This window comes from Syzygium oleosum, unplaced genomic scaffold (assembly GCF_021117445.2).
Source record: "Syzygium oleosum isolate NSW1041296 unplaced genomic scaffold, Sole_v2.1 Sole_v2.01, whole genome shotgun sequence".
NCBI lineage: Eukaryota > Viridiplantae > Streptophyta > Magnoliopsida > Myrtales > Myrtaceae > Syzygium > Syzygium oleosum.
Window position 1 is genome coordinate 21,017,541 of NW_026607485.1, and position 16,930 is coordinate 21,034,470.

The 16,930-nt window shown below is 39.5% G+C and overlaps 1 protein-coding gene across 1 annotated transcript; it reads left to right on the plus strand.

The window, feature by feature from the left end:
- The first annotated feature begins 13,137 nt into the window (after positions 1-13,137).
- LOC115688353 (early nodulin-75-like) lies at positions 13,138-13,638 on the plus strand. Its single transcript, XM_056306000.1, has one exon. It carries the CDS (start codon positions 13,138-13,140, stop codon positions 13,636-13,638), a length of 501 nt encoding a protein of 166 aa, XP_056161975.1.
- Positions 13,639-16,930: the final 3,292 nt, after the last annotated feature.

Sequence of the window (16,930 nt, forward strand, 5' to 3'; positions counted from 1 at the left end):
ATGCTTGCCTCGGTCGCACAACCTTAGGCGAGGTGGCCTGAGATCGCGTGATCTCAAGCGTCGCCTGGGTCGCGCCACCTAGGTGATGCCGCCTGAGGCCGGGCCTAGGCGACTGTCACCTGGGATCACGCGACCCAGGCCAATGCTTGCCTGGGTCGCCTAGGTCGCGCGACCCCAAGCGGCAGTCGTCGGCCTCCGGACCTGCTTCTCTAGGTGAATCACAGGGAAAATGAATAGTGCGATGTATAGTGAACTTGCATTCCAAGAATGGAACTTGTCAAAGTACCTCCAGACCTATCTTAGGCCAAAGGCCTTAGAAATGCAATTGCATATTCCCAAAGTTCTCCTAAAAAATTCCAAACGCTATTGGCATTTGCAAATACTAAATCAAACATGCCCATAATATTTTAAACTTTTGCCAAAAAAAAAGGTAGGTTTTTTTATTTAAAACAAGTCCAAATAAACGGACATCAATTGTTAATCAGTGGAATTTTGGAATTACATATTCTGATGGAACCCAATAGTTTCACTTCCCCAAACTTATATGCTTTTTGCCTTACTCTTCCTCGATCTTGCATATATGGGAATGATGGGTTGAAGATGAAGATGGTTTCATGATAATTTATGTAAGGAAGTCCAATCCAAAATCTTAAGATGATTGATGGAGAGAGACCACTTGATTATAAAGAATATTTGGAATCCGTTGTCAAGCGATGTGGGATAATATTTTAATAATTTCTCAATTGATAATGCATCAAACATATCCAGTTTACACAATTAGAAATCTAATGAACTTCTATTCCGGGAAAAAAGAACTTCTATTAGAATGAGAATGATGACAAGTGAACGTTTAAGATGCCAAGTTAGGAATTTAAGGACCTTATTAGCTTTTTACGAGGCGATTTTTTTTTTATGATAAAGCAGCTTTGGAAAAGTCTTTGCAATTCATTTTCCACAACACGATGGAGAGAGAGAGAGAGCGCGCGCATTGTGAAGCTTACTGACCCTTTTAAGGTAATCAAAATTCAATTTGATATTACCTCAAAGGAAAATTTGAGGAATAACTTGGGGCCAATGGGCCCGTGCATCACGGGTCTACCAAACTAATACATGTCATTCCGAGAAAATAGTGTACACAAATGGTGTCACCTCATTTTTACATAAGTCTACTCAGGAGAATTAAAAGTATCAAAAAAGTTCTAAACCTTTTGTATTGGTGCAAATTTAGTCCTAGACCTTTTTTTAGTGACAATTCAGTCTTTCTGGCTAATAGCTATTCATGTGTTGAAGGACTGAATTGGCACAAATGTAAAATATTTAGGACTGAATTAGCATTAATGCAAAAGGTTTATGACTGAATTGGCATAAAAAAAAGGTTTAGGACTAAATTGGCACAAATACAAAAGGTTTAAGACTGAATTGGCACCAATACAAAAGATTTAGGACTGAATTGGCACCAAAAAAAGGTTTAGAACTTAATTGGCACAAATGCAAAATGTTTATGACTTAATTGGCACAAAAAAAAAGGTTTAAGACTAAATTGGCATAAATGCAAAAGGTTTAGGACTTTTTTGACACTTTTCCCGTCTACTCAATAAGCGATATGTGTCATATTTGAGCCGACCTGTCATAAATTTTGAAAACGCCTCAACCCCCTCACTGCTGAACGACATGAGGGTGTCCAGATACGACATTGTCTGGTCCACCATCCTTGCAATATTTTGTCCTGTCATTCCATCAAGAAGTGGAAAGGAAAGTGAAAGATACAGAAAACACAGCCGGAGAAGCGATGAATTACCTTCCCCAAGTGCAACTTCAGCAATAATCAACCCTAGCTAGCCAGGGCGTCCAACTTTTCTGCTCAGTGCGCGTGGGTCACCAGTCACTTTTTCGGTTTACCTGCTCTCAAAATAAATTGCAATGCGAATGAAACATTTCAAAAATAATTGAATGGCACGTGTCTAGGTGAGATAGGTCCAATCCCGCTATAAATGACCTAGCTCCTCCTCCTCACCATGCAAGAACCGTAGAAAATGTCTCCGAAAAACATCTTAGTGCTTTTCCTGCTTTTAGCGGTGCTCACCACTGCCACTCTCGCCGACCATCGCCCTCCGCATAAGCGGCCGCCGCATAAGCCCCCAGCGACAGAGGAAAGCACCACCCTTGATGAAACCCTTACCACCTTGGACGGTGTCAAGAAGAAACCACCACCGAAAAAGAAACCTCCCATGGAAGAAACCGCCACCCTTGATGAGGAAGCCCTGACCACCTTGGACGGCGACAAGCCTCCCAAGAAGAAGCCTCCGCCAATAAAGCCTCCGCCAAAAAAGCCACCACCGACGCACAAGCCACCAGTGGGCATTGAGGCCGGCCACCGTCCACCAGGCCACCATCCACCAGGCCACCATCCACCAGGTGGTGGTGGTGGCAAGCCACCCCATTCGAACTAAGTAGAAGGAGCCAAGTTTGTCTCATGGCATATGCAGAACGTGGTGTGCTAGAATAAGAGCTTGGTGGTGTGCTAGAATAAGAGCTTGGAAACAAACTAGATTTCGGGCAAGTTAATGTGCATGAGACGTGTATCTATCTTCTGAGCGTTGTAGACTTGAATATGAGTGGCTCGTTCTTTCTGTTAATAACTTCTTCTTTCGCATAATTTCATAGCAGATGTTTCATAGCAGTGACATGGGCACATGCCTGTCGTTGATAATAACTTTTATCTCATCCTCGTATTCTATGCTCACGACACGGTTGGCCAAACATGTCTTAAACCAGTCGGGAAAATTTTCCAAAAAATTATAAACCTAATATACTTTTGCCAATTCAGTTCTAAACATTTTAATTGTACCAATTGAGTTTTAAATCTTTTCATGTTTTGCCAATTGAGTCCATCCGGTCAAAATTGACTGGAAATCGCTGACGTGGATGCCGGCCGTCTTACGTGACATGGTCGTTGCTGATGTTGATAATTTTTATTAATATTTTAATTTTTTTTTGAATTTTTTTATATTTTCTTTTTTTTTTTTCTTTTCTTCTCTTTCCTTCTTTACTTTTTTCTTTTTTTCCTTCTTCTTTTTTCCCTCCACTGGCCATCGCCGGGCCTCATCGATGGCTGGCGGAGGTCGTCGGGCTCAGGTGAGGGCCGCTCTACCGAACCGGGAGAGGGTTGCCCTCACCTGATTTGGCGAGGGCAGCCCTCGCCTTAGGCCAGTGACCTCCATCGGCAATCGACAAGGCTTGGCGATGGCCGGTAGAGGGAAAAAAGAAAAGAAGAAAAGAAGAAAAAAAGAAAAAAGTAAAGAAGGAAAAGAGAGAAAAAGGAAAAAAAAATAAAAATTACCCACAGCAGCGCTAGCCGTGCCACGTGAGACAGCCGGTGTCTACATTAGCAGTTTTCAGCCAATTTTGACCAGATGAACTCAATTGAAAAAACTTGAAAAGATTTAGGACTCAATTGGCACAATTGAAAGGTTTAAAATTGAATTGACAAAAGTGTAATAAGTTTAGAACTTTTTGATTCTCTCCTCACTTTTCTCTTTCTATTTACACCAAAAATTAACTAAGTCATCGGCATGATATTGATTCAAATAAACATGTGACTTGGACAAGGTGTTACCATTGGTAAGACACCAATACATAAGCCTTTTATCGATGGCCATACCGATTGCAAGAACTTCTGTCGATAGCTATGCTTATCGATGACCATGATTAGTTATCAACATACGATAGAAGCTGGTTGCCGATTAACAAAATTGGCCGAGGAAGATACTGATTGAAGTTGTAGATAAACAGTCAAACGGAGAATCATTTAAAAGTTGACCATTTGATGAGCAAAAGAGGAGGGTCAAGATGCGATTTTAAAGAATAACCATCCACGGATGAAAAATTGTGGCAATGTGAAGGTAGAGCCAAAATACGGAGATGTCAAAGCATGGCCAGAGCCACTGAAGATATGCTTATGGGCAGTTACATTGTGAGTACTATAAATACCAATGTTTTTGTCCCCCCCCCCCCCCCCCTCTCCTCGCACACAAAAACAAGCAAATTCAATTCCTAAATCGTAGTACTAGCTATAGTTTTTAGATATCTCGTCGTCGATTAAATTCTGACGTATATCTTAGCTGTGTCATCAAGTCTTAGCAGCTGTAATTTGTAAAGTGCACATGTTTTGGGTCCATGAGTTCGTAATCTTTGTCTTGGTCAAATGCTCCTTTATTATGTAGGCCCAAAAAATATGCGCCTTAATTTTTTACACTCTTTTAGTGATAAGTTTGAGCCACGTGAACATTATTTACTTTGATTTAGATAAATATCAAATCCATTTTAAATTCGATATATAAAATGCTAATCTAATTTAACTCATCTATTCGACTAATATTTGTTGGGGAAATTTGATTGTTGATGAAGATAGAGCAGTAGTTATAGATCTTTGATGCTTTGATGCGTGATGACAATCACTATCCTTAAGCTATTATTTGTTTCCACTATTGTTACTACTCAGTTTAGAACAAATATACCTATAGGATATACACCAAAGCCACAGAGAAATGAGTTCAGCAATCACTCAATTTCTCTCTTGAAATTTCACCTTGAATATGTTATCAAAGTTGTGTGTATGAAAAGAGAAAAAGAGAGTGTTCCGAAGAAGTTGTTGTTTTGAACAATTGTGATGAATAATGTATAATTTGGTGCAATTTACAAACAACCAATCTACATATCTCTTGGGAATATGTTCCTTATCCCTACTATCACCCATTTTCATGATGATCCATCACCACTTTTCATGTCAACAATCACTTCTTTTCATAATCAAGAGTCACATATTTTCATGATAACAAACTATTTCAACAATATCTTCATTCAAATTTAATTGTTGTATCATGAATACATATCCTAATTTGATTGGACAACTATGCTTGGAAATAAGAATTGCAGAGCATTGAAATGTTTTGCAGCATTCTGTGTTTATCTCAAATTTTTGCTGTTCATAATATATTAAAGAAACTACATTGAAATAAGTCATGTCAGCCAAGAGTATATTTTAACATACTTTCTCTAGTTTATCCTTTTCTAAGTTTGAACTTAATAAGTGACAAAATCTTGGTATACTTTCTCTTTACCCATCTTCTAACTTTTAAACTATATATAGATAGAATATAGAAATTGTAAGATGATAGAGGATAATTAAAAACGTTTTTTTTCTAATTTATCCTTATTTTCAAGTTTAAAGTCGATAAAAGATAAAATATTCATGTAATTTCTCTTGATTTATTTTCTGAGATTTAGATCCAATAAGAGATTAAAACTAATAGATGATAAATCATTTATCCCGCCACACCCAGTGAAGGACAAAACGCCAAGCAAATTTCGATCCTCTTGCCATTTACAATAACTAAACAACGTTCTTTTTTTTGTGTGTAAAATGTAAGTAGTATATAACAGATGATGTACAGCAGCTTAGGGGCATTCCCCAGCATTACAACTAGTACTAATAATTCGAGAATATGAAAGTAGGAAGTCTCCATAAAGTAGCTAAAACAACGTTAGCTTGCGAAGGTTTGATTTTTTGGCATAGCGAAGCTCTACCTCTTACATTTTTCCGCACCTTCGCCAAAATAATCTGAATGTCAGTTGGATTGTTTTGAAACCGCCTATGGTTGCGCTCCATCCAAGTGCAATATACAATCGCTAGGAAAGATACTTTGAGGAGTTTCGCTACCAAAACTTTGCCTCTTGTTGCTCTAACCATCCATTGAAGCTCTTCATTCCATCCCCATATATTACACCTGATCCCATGTTGCGCAAGAATATTGCGCCAGATGCTACTTGTCCATTCGCATTGGAAGAAAAGGTGAGTCCTGTTCTCTATACTTGCCCTACAGAAGGTACATTGGACATCGACTGAGGTCATCCACCGTGATATGATCTCTGCTGCCGGAAGCCTATCCCTACATACTAACCAACCAATAAAATTGTGTTTGCTAACGCCGTTACTCCATATTAAGTTATACCACTCCACAGCCGGACTCTCGTGTCTAAGTTCATCCAAGACATCATGGCGGCAATATCTTGGATTAGACATGACTGGGGTTAGGACATGACGTAGTTTGAGGAGACATCGCCAACTCCAGGCCATACTACCCTTCATGTCCATCTGCAAAAATGGGGTTCCTCTGCATTTTGTACTATGGACCCAGGAGCTCCAAAGTGAAGAAGATGGATGATTGATAAGATTCCACATTGTGCGCCCTAATAACACTTTGTTCCATAGGTTCAAATCAGGCAATCCTAACCCACCTTCCTTTTTGGGTGAGCATACTACATGCCATGCAACTTTGTGCGATCCACGATTTGTTGAAGACCCAGCCCATAGGAAGTGGCGAATCTTTGTCTCAATCTCATAGATAGTTTGCTTCGGAAGAAGAAACATTTGCATCCAGTACATGCATATAGATATAAGGACCGATTTGGTTAGTTGTAACCGACCCGCATAACTCATATGCTTCATTCCCCAACTCTCAATTTTCTTGAATATCTTATCAGTAAGGCTTTTGCAATCTGAGTGGGTGAGTCTTTTAGTAATAAGAGGAACACCCAAGTACTTGATAGGGAGAGTACCTGCGGGAAAAGGTGTGTGGTCCAATATAAGAAGCTTTTCCTCCTCATTTAACCCAGAGAAAAATATTTGGCATTTGTCAGGGTTAAACCGCAGTCCAGTGAGAGTGGCGAATCCTTCAAGAGCTTCTAACAGGCATAGAACAGAGTCTACATCTCCATGGGCAAATAAGAACAGGTCATCAGCGAAGCAAAGGTGTGTAATCCTTTGCGTTTTGCAGCGCCAATGGTATTTGAAGGAAGAACCAGCAACTTTTGCTCTTACAATTCTATTGAAAATTTCCATAACTAGAGCAAATAAATATGGAGAAAGAGGATCACCTTGTCTCAGCCCATTAGTGCTACTGAAATACCCTACCTGTTCGCCATTAAAATTCACTGAAAACCTCGGGGTAGTAATGCACTCACTTATCAATTCAACCAGATGCTGGGGTGTATTTAGAGCTTTTAGGACCCCAATGACTGCATCCCATCTGACCATATCATAAGCCTTCATGAGATCTATTTTTATAGCGACACGTTTACCTTTATCTCCCTTATGATAGTTGTGAAGTAAATCTTGGCATAACAGGATATTTTCTGAGATTTGTCGTCCGGTGATGAAAGCGGTTTGGTTTAGATCAACAATCAAGGGGAGCATTCCGCTTATTTGTTCTGCAAGGAGTTTGGATATGATCTTGTACAAGGTATTACAGCATGATATGGGTATGAACTCCTTGAGGGATGAGGGATTTGGAACCTTCGGGACAAGAGAGATCAGAGTGGAATTTATAGATTTCAATAATCTTTTGGATGAGAAAAAATCCAGTATAGCTTCCTCGATGTCGTGTCTAATGATAGGCCAAGCACTTTTGAAGAAACGACTGTTAAAACCATCTGGGCCCGGTGCTTTGAAATCATTGAAACCCTTTAGGACTCGAAGAATATCCTTTCTCTGAGGTGGTGTGAAAGTAACTAAAGCATTGATATCTTCATGAAAAAAAAGGACATACCTCTCATAAGGGATACAAGGTCCCCTGGAACTACCAAGAAGGGCTTGATAGTATGATAAGATTGTGTTCTTAAGAGCCCCCTCTTCAGAGATAACGGATCCATCCTCAAGTATGAGATGATTTATCCTGTTCTGAGCACTTCTTCGCATCATGGAAGCAAAGAAAACCTTGCTATTATTGTCGCCCTCCTTTAGCCAAAGATTTCTGGATTTCTGTTTGAGCAAAATTTCTTCATGTTTACTTAAAGCCAGAAATTCCTCCAAATGTGCCTTTTCTTCTGCTCGAGAGATGGCATCGAATGGGTCAATCACCAGCTTTTGTTGAATTTGATACAAGCTTTCCTTAGCCTGGTTTACCTTAACTTGTAAGTCACCAAATTGAGATTTATTCAGGCTCTTGAGTTGTTGTTTCAGTTTTTTGAGCTTTGTCACTACTGCAAACATGCATGATCCTCTAACTTCTTCTTTTTGCCAGCCGGAGGAAATCATAGGTAGATAGTCCGGACTTGAGGTCCAGAAATTGAAGAATCTGAAGGAATATCTCCTTCTCCTGCTAGTGGTGTCTAATTTCACCAAACAGGGTGAGTGGTCTGATACCCCTGAAAGTAGGAATTCAACTGAGTAGTGCTCATACTTGTTCTGCCATTCTGCGTTAACCAGTACTCTATCAATTTTACTTGCTCTAAGATTTGTCCCAGAGCTTTTGTTAGTCCATGTGAAGACCGGGCCTAATGATGGAGGCTCGATTAATGCAAGCTCCTCAATCATGTTGTTTAGTTCCTCCATTACCCGCAGTCCAGCGAATCGTGGAGCCAATCCTTTTGCTGATATCCCTTGTTTCATTAAAGTCCCCCATGAGCAACCATGGCACGTTTCCGGGATTTCTGTTCGAAAAATTCAAAATGTTGCGCCACATATTCCCACGCTTCACTTCCGTATTGCAACCATAGATGGCAGAAAGCAAAAATGGGTCCATCCCAGGTTTATCAATTTGACAATGGATGACTTGAGCAGAAGCCTCCAACACCGTTAACCTAAGAATAGATGGCTTCCACAGAATCCAAAGTCGACCTAAGCTGCTGTACATATAGTTATGAGCATAAGACCATTCTCTAAAGCTACTGTCAACAACAAAATCAGCATTATCTTCCTTATATAGGAAGATAAGGAAGATAATTGATTCAACGCTCTTATATAGGAAAAAACTCAGTCACATGGCGACATAAATTATTCAACAACACGCAAGGATCTTCCCACAGACGAAGTTTTGATTCTCCCAGGGCTTCTTAACTCTGGTTTATGCTGTGGACCTAGTTTGCATTAGAATCAAAAGCAGACCACCAGATAAAAAGCTAATGTTGCTACGCCTTACCTCGGGTAGAATCAAGAAGCTTACGTTATTAGCCGTCCAAGGTTCTAATAGATATTGTCCGAATTGTTTGGTTGCCTAATTTTGTGAGCTTTTGTTTCAATGGAGGAGGATCATCCTTATGGTTATAGCCAGGCTCTAACAGTTACAGCGATTGGTGACGGTAAATGGTTATGAAGCGAGCATATGAGAGCTTGGTGATTGAGCAAGGTTTACTCACCAAGTTTCTTGAAATGTCCGTGCAAGGCCCGTAACAAAATCTATAAGAAAAAAAAAAAGCGATATTGCATTTGTGCAAGCAACTTTCAGGATCACAATACAATTACACACAAGCACAACTAGACTACCGGCATGACATGCAAACTTTGCTGAGCTTGCTTCAGATGCATTTAGACTGCATAGTTGTTCACCTAGCGTGGCATCACGAGATAAAACTGTAAGAACAAGACTCTACAGAAGAGCAAGGGTTTACGCCCAGTAATCATCGAGAAATCTTGAGGAACCATCAGTAATCATCGAGAAATCCGAGGAGAAGGTGAATCCAGGATGAAAGCATCAAATCCATGCCCCAGCCCGCCAAGAAAAGAAGAAAGGGTGCACCATAAGATTGTGATGAAGAGAACCCAAAAGCAGGTAATTGAGGTCAAAGCAAAATTAGAGATTCATCCCATCCATTGGCTCTCACATGCCACAAGGCAAATTGAAGAAGGTGGTCCTCTTGGGTTAATTAGTTATGAAGGTATTCCTTCCTCCTCTATAACCCAATTTCTACTTTCTAATGATCCAAATATCTGAAATTGATCGGTTTAGGTTCCACATCCCGTGAACACAAACAGAAACAAATGCGTATGCATTGGTTAAAAATAATTACAAGCACGCAATTTCTCCGAGTTTGATTGAAATGAGCTTGCTTTGCAGTTAATCTGCCAAAGTCATTATCACGTTCTTCAACTGCTCTCTCAAGAAGCTGGAATGCATCATAACAATATAAAGATCATATTAGCAAACATGGTAGTTATCTTTTCTGTCTAATGAGAATCAGATCATTATCTGGGGAATAAAACCAACAAAGTCTAATCAAATATCAAAGTTAGAGCAAATACAATTCGTTCACCAAAAAGAATATAAAAGTTTTTCTGATGTGGGCTACATTAATTGAGATTGTAATTAACTGTTTTACGAGCTTAGTCTAATAAGGTAAGATATAAAGATTCTTAACTAGCCTAATATAGGTCTGGCTTGTGTGGGCCGAGTTGAGCTCGGCCTGTGATGAGAGAGGCTGACTGAAAACTCTATAAATAGAGCTGAAGTCCCTCCTCTGACTATGATGCACAAAATCTCTATCATTGAGCCAGTGATACAGAGGGTTACAAAGGAGAAACGCTTGTGCTTTGGATCACTGCCATTTCACATCAAGAACGATGAATTCCAAATCAGATGCACAAATCGCTTTAATCCATTACTGTGTTTCTAGTTTCTAACTATGGTGATCCAAGGATGCCATTTACGACGGTCAACAAAGAATACATACGAGCATGACTGCCTACCATTCTCACGGTAAAAAATTCCATTGACTTCTATAAGGTCCTCATGCATCATGATCAAGCAACCCAATCAAAGATCATGCCACTAGTCGAACGATACCTAATCATCCTAATATTTTCTAAACAGAGATTAATATTAATCTGCTCAATACACCTAAAGCTATGATCAAGACTCCTGGCTTAAATATCAACTACCAACAACAATTCTGAATGAGAAGACCGATAAAATCGACCAAACCCAGAAGTCAGGACCAGATATTAAAAGGCGTGAACAAAGACACTTAAGGACGAAAGCAAGCAACCCTAATTCAAGCCAAACAGCAACAACTATGACTCCCTTTGTTTTTGTTTCGATTTCCTCACATTTTCACGTGACATGGATGGCCCAAAAACACCAGAACAGACATTGCATATGCAATCATTTTTTCTGTGGGTCATCCATGGACGGTTTTTAGTGGGGTTCGATGTATTCGCGATACGCGCAGGAAGACACTAACATAACTATCACAGGCACTGTCTGGTCGAATATTCGAGCGGTCGATGCATTTGGACAAATATCATATGCTTCACATGATGAACTTTGGAGACGCAATCATTGTTGCTGGCAATCTGTGATTCTCGAAATCGCCATTAGCTACTGAGGTTGTCGTTTTGTTCTTCTCCTTGCAAGTTCCTCCTCCCCGCTCGCCACGTACGTGGGGGGATTACAACTCCAGGAGCGTCACGTCTAGATAACCAACAGTCCATGCGACAAGTGTTTGCGGCCTCATTTTTAATGTTATCTGGTGAGCTTCAATAATTAACCATTATCAAGAGCATTATGTTGCTTAAGGAATAAGCAAAGCCCAAGTGTTGAGCGATCCCCATCGCATGCAATAGTTGCTGTATAATCTTTTGTGCTAAAGGTGAAAGGGCTGCAACTTTCACTATGTAATCTGCGTTCGCTAATCTTGGCAATTAGCAAGGCGGTTTCATGATGCATCCCGTCCGAGGAAGAGGAGACTGTGCGTGGCACTTGTGGCATGCCGAGGGTGGAGGTGGTCCTCGCCGTGGTGGCTTAGGGCTTTACGGCTCAATTCGAGGTCCTTTTGTTTCATGCATTTCGGGATTGGGAAATGTCCTCGTCGAGAGAGCGAAAACAGTCGTGCGACTCGTACGTGATCGCCGTCCGGCGCATATTTTTTGCCGTCGATGAGATGGGGGATCATTTGAAACAACGTTGCCAATTTGAAGGAGTTCCTTTTCCTGCAAAAATACGTCAAGATTGCATGCACGGGCCTCTAAAGCTAGCATGAGAAATGGCTAACATAGTTGTTATCATCACACGATAAGATGGCTATTTGGCAAGTCAGAGAGAGGGAGGTTTGGGCCGACAGTCGCGATATTCATAGCCTTAAACTCGGCCTTGTCCATAGTCCTTAGTGTTTTTCGGATAATATAATATAATAAAATATATGGTTGGGGATGGGACCCACAATTCCCTCTTTTGTCCTTTTAGATGGCAATTTGAAGTCATTCGCGAATACTCCCCATGGCCTCTTCCTCTCATTTTATTTTCAATGTTTGTTTAGATCTTCTTAACTTACATGCTGATTTATTTCGGACCTTAAATTATACTTTTAACTTTTACAAAATAGAAATAGGCATTTTTTTTCATTTAAAATAAGTCCAAATAAACTTAGAGGAACAAGTCACTCACGTATTAGAGTTTACAAAGAAAAAATTGCAAAATTAATTGAGATACAAATATAGCGAATAATATAGTTAGTTAGTCACACTGCTCAGACGGATGATCCGTAAATGATTGACCTTTCGTCTCGACCTCACGTTTGCCTCGTTCTTCCTCAATGTTGCATATAAGGAAGCCTGAAATACGAACATGTATAGGAACGAAGGGTTGCATATGAAGATGGTTTTCATGATCATTTCGTAAATGGTAACGTCGGTCCTATATGGATATGGAGGTTTTGTCCTGCATCTTTATATCGTCTTTCTTAGTATCTCCTCCATCCATTCGCAATCTCCGCTTCCATTTTTCATACATAGTTAGCCCTTCCATTCATTGGTCTCAAGACGACAACAAAAGACTAAACCCAATCCAAGCAAGATTGTCGAGACTAACTTTCGGAAGTGAGATCACTTTTATACTGCTAGCTCCTGCATACCTTCCTTGAGATCAAACATATCCGGTTTACAATTTACACTACACGATGGAGATCAAGAGCAAAAGACTAAACCCGATCCGAGCAAGATCGTCGAGACTAACTTTCGAAAGTGAGATACCTTCTATACTGCTAGCTCCTGCATATTTTCCTTGAGATCAAACATATCCGGTTTACATTTTACACTACACAGTGGAGATCAAGAGCATTGTCAAGCTTACTTACCTGCCCCAGTTGCAACTTCAACAATCGACGCCAGCTAAGTCCAACTTTTCAGCTCGGTGCGTGGGACACCCTACACTTTTCTGTGTCCTCATTTCGAAATAAAGGGCCATGCGAACGAAACTTTTTTAAAGAAAATCGAACGGCACGTGTCAAGACGAGATAGGTCCAATCGTCCTATAAATAACCTAATTCCTCCACTTCTCTTCTCACCATGCAAAAACCGTAGAAAATATGTCTCCAAAAACCATCTTAGTGCTCTTCCTGCTTACAGTGGTGCTGACCACTGCCACTCTCGCCGACGATGGCAAACCTCAGAAGAAGCCGCCACCGAAAAAGAAACCTCCAATGGAAGAAACCACCACCCTTGATGAGGAAACCCTGACCACCTTGGATGGTGGCAAGAAGAAACCTCCATTGGAGAAAACCACCATTATTGATGAGGAAACCCTGACCACCTTGGACGGCGGCAAGCCTCCCAAGAAGAAGCCTCCACCGAAAAAGAAACCTCCGACGGAAGAAACCACAATCCTTGATGAGGAAACCCTGACCACCTCGGATGGTGGCAAGAAGAAACCACCACCGAAAAAGAAACCTCCAATGGAAGAAAACACCACCCTTGGCGAGGAAACCCTGACCACCTTGGACGGCGGCAAGCCTCCCAAGACGAAGCCGCCGCCGAAAAAGAAGCCTCCAATGGACGAAACCTTGGCCGCCATGGACGGTGGGCGTTGAGGACTCCCACAAGCCACCAACTGGCAAACCACCTCACAACCCACCGGCTTCTAACTAAATATAAGTGGCCAAGTTTGTCTCATGGCTCGTGCAGAATGTTGTGCACTGGAATAAGAGCTTGGATTTAATCACTTTGTCATGCTTTCTTGATATCGATATCGTCTTGTTCATGTCGTTCGTAGTCATGTGGTCATGGTTTGTATTGAGTGGGTCTAGCGAACTAGATTTGGGACAAGTTAATGAGCATGAGACGTGTATATTTCTATGCTTTGTAGACTTGAATTCGAGTGGTTCGCTCTTTATGCTAGTAACTTCTTATTTGGCATATTTGTAGATGTTTCTTAGCAAACATATTTCTCTCTTCTCATTTTTCTCTTTCTAAGTTAAAAAATGGGAGGGGTAGCTGCAGCAAAGGTGACAACGGGGCCACCACCGTCACCCATGCACCGGTGAGGGGTACAAGTTTTTTCGCCAGAATCAGGCAAAGCCAGCACAAACACTGCATTTGAACGAGAAACCGATCTGCATTTACGTTGAGGAGAGTTTCAATGAAGTAGAATGTGAATTAGAGAGACAGTTGGATTGATTGAACTATGTGTAGATTGTGGAGAGAAGTTTAAATTATCATTCAAAAGCTGTTAGAGAGTAAAGCATCCGAAGGCTACCAGAGAATTGTAAGGCTAGACGACCTCACCAGTGGAGTCAAGTTTTTAAGCAAGCGATATAAAATATTTTCTTCTTCCTCGCCTCTCACCGGCCAGAGGAAGAAGAAAAGAAAAAGAAACTAAAAAAAGGAAAACTAAAAAAATAAAATTGAAAAATTATTAAATATTATTAAAAATTGTCCTATGTTAGCACCGACTGCGCCACATAGGATAGCTGGCGTTCATGTTAGCGATTTCTGCCCAAAATTGACTAGATTGACTAAATTGGCATAAATACAAAATGTTTAAGATTCAAATGACAAAAAAAAAGTTTAGGACTAGTCGCACAATTACAATACGTTTAAGACTTTTTCGGCTCCTTAAAAACGATCGCTTGCGTCACTTAAAATAATTAGTCAGTGGAAAATTTTCATTATCGACAACAATTTATATCTATACATCTTTATTGACAATGAAATATTTTTTGTTCGTTCATTTTTTATAAGCAATACATGCGATTATATTTAGGAGAATATTTTTCAAAAAGGTCATTTTGAGCGATATAAACAAAGCCTTAGTAATGATTCACATGACCCGATGCCTCTACTAGTTCAAATTTATGAGCCCCAAATGGTGCCCTGCTTTCCTAGAGCAGGAAGAAAAGGGCTAGACCTCTTCAATGAACAAAACATAGATCGACTCTCGTGAAAAGGAGGATTGAGGGTTTAATTAGGAAAATTGGGCTTAATGTGGCATGGGTTTCACCCACTTTTTTATTTTTTTTTACAATGAATTTGACCCTGGGAAACTTGTGGGTTCTGGTGAAGTGACTTGCACGTGTTTGTCATCCGGCCAACATTCAAGCCGCCGATGAGCTTGGGTGGGTCATTTAGATCAATGTTGCAACTTTTAGGTAACGCACATACTAAGAATGATGAGAGGTAAAATAATCCCTACCGAGGATACAAGAGACATAGAACTTTAGAATCCCTAACTCTATAATACACTTTATATGTAATATGAAGTGAAATCACTCATTTAAATCAACCGGAATCGTGTTGAAATGAGTCTAGACAAGTTATACCACTATTTCAGCACTATATAATTAACACGGCATGGCATGGCACAACATAACACTACATGAATTATCAGCTCTTTGTTTTTGCATGGTCATGTGTATTCTTACTGGACGTTTCTAAATAGGTCATATATGATTTGGACTTTTTCGAGTTATAGTGGCTCAATCATTATAAGGACACGCACACACTTAGGGCGCGCATGGAATCCATTCTAGAGCAGAAATTCTGCTCCAGAATGCATTCCGGAACAGAAATGCGTTTGTTAAAAAATTTCCGGAATGCATTCTGAAGCAATTTTTGCATTCTGGAACAAAAATGCGTTTAGTAAAGGCGCGCATGGAATCCATTCTACTCCAGAAATCAAATTCTTGCCATAAATTGATTTATGGAATTCTTGCAAGAAATTGATTTTTGGAGAAGAAATCTGTTTGATAAAACAAGACTAATTCTGCTCCAGAAATTGATTTCTGGAAGAGAAATATGTTTGATGAAACAGAAGGAAATTTTTGCTTTTGGAGGTGCCCAAAAATTTAAATTTCAGTCAAAGTGGGTAGTTACAGGTATTCCAAGCCATTCTATGAAGTTTTAAAATTTTTTATTTTTGATTTTTTTTTGCACCACAAAAAATTTAAATTTCACTCAAAGTGGGTGGCCACAGGTATTCTAAACCATTTTAGGAAATTTTGAAGTTTTTTATTTTTGATTTTTTTCGGGCACCTCAAAAAATTTAAATTTCACTCAAAGTGGGTGGCCATAGGTATTCTAAGCCATTCTGTGAAATTTTGAAATTTTTTATTTTGAAATTTTCTTTTGGGCACCTCAAAAAATTTAAATTTCACTCAAAGTGGGTGGCCAAATGTATTCTAAGCCATTCTGTGAAGTTTTGAAATTTTTAATTTTTTGATTTTTTTTGGGCACCTAAAAAAATTAAAATTTCACTCAAAGTGGGTGGCCACAGGTATTCTAAACCATTATGTAAAATTTATTATTTTTTGATTTTTTTGGGCACCTCAAAAAATTTAAATTTCACTCAAAGTGGGTAGCCACATGTATTCTAAGTCATTCTGTAAAATGGCTTGGAATACCTGTGGCCATCCACTTTTAGTGAAATTTAAATTTTTTGAGGTGCTCAAAAAAAATCAAAAATTTCAAAATTTCACAGAATGGCTTAGAATACTTGTGGCCACTCACTTTGAGTGAAATTTAAATTTTTTTAGGTGCCCAAAAAAAATAAAAAAATAAAAAATTTTACAGAATGGCTTAGAATATATGTGGCCACCCACTTTGAGTGAAATTTAAATTTTTTGAGGTGCCCAAAATAAATCAAAAAATAAAAAATTTTACATAATGGTTTAGAATACATGTGGCCACCCACTTTGAGTGAAATTTAAATTTTTTGAGGTGCCCAAAATAAATAAAAAAATAAAAAATTTTACATAATGGTTTAGAATACATGTGGCCACCCACTTTGAGTGAAATTTAAATTTTTTTAGGTGCCCAAAATAAATCATAAAATTAAAAATTTCAAAACTTTACAGAATGGGTTAGAATACATTTGGCCACCCACTT

What these genes read in the sequence shown, in the direction of transcription:
- LOC115688353 (XM_056306000.1), top strand. Translation starts at nt 13,138, where the DNA reads ATGTCTCCAAAAACCATCTTAGTGCTCTTCCTGCTTACAGTGGTGCTG.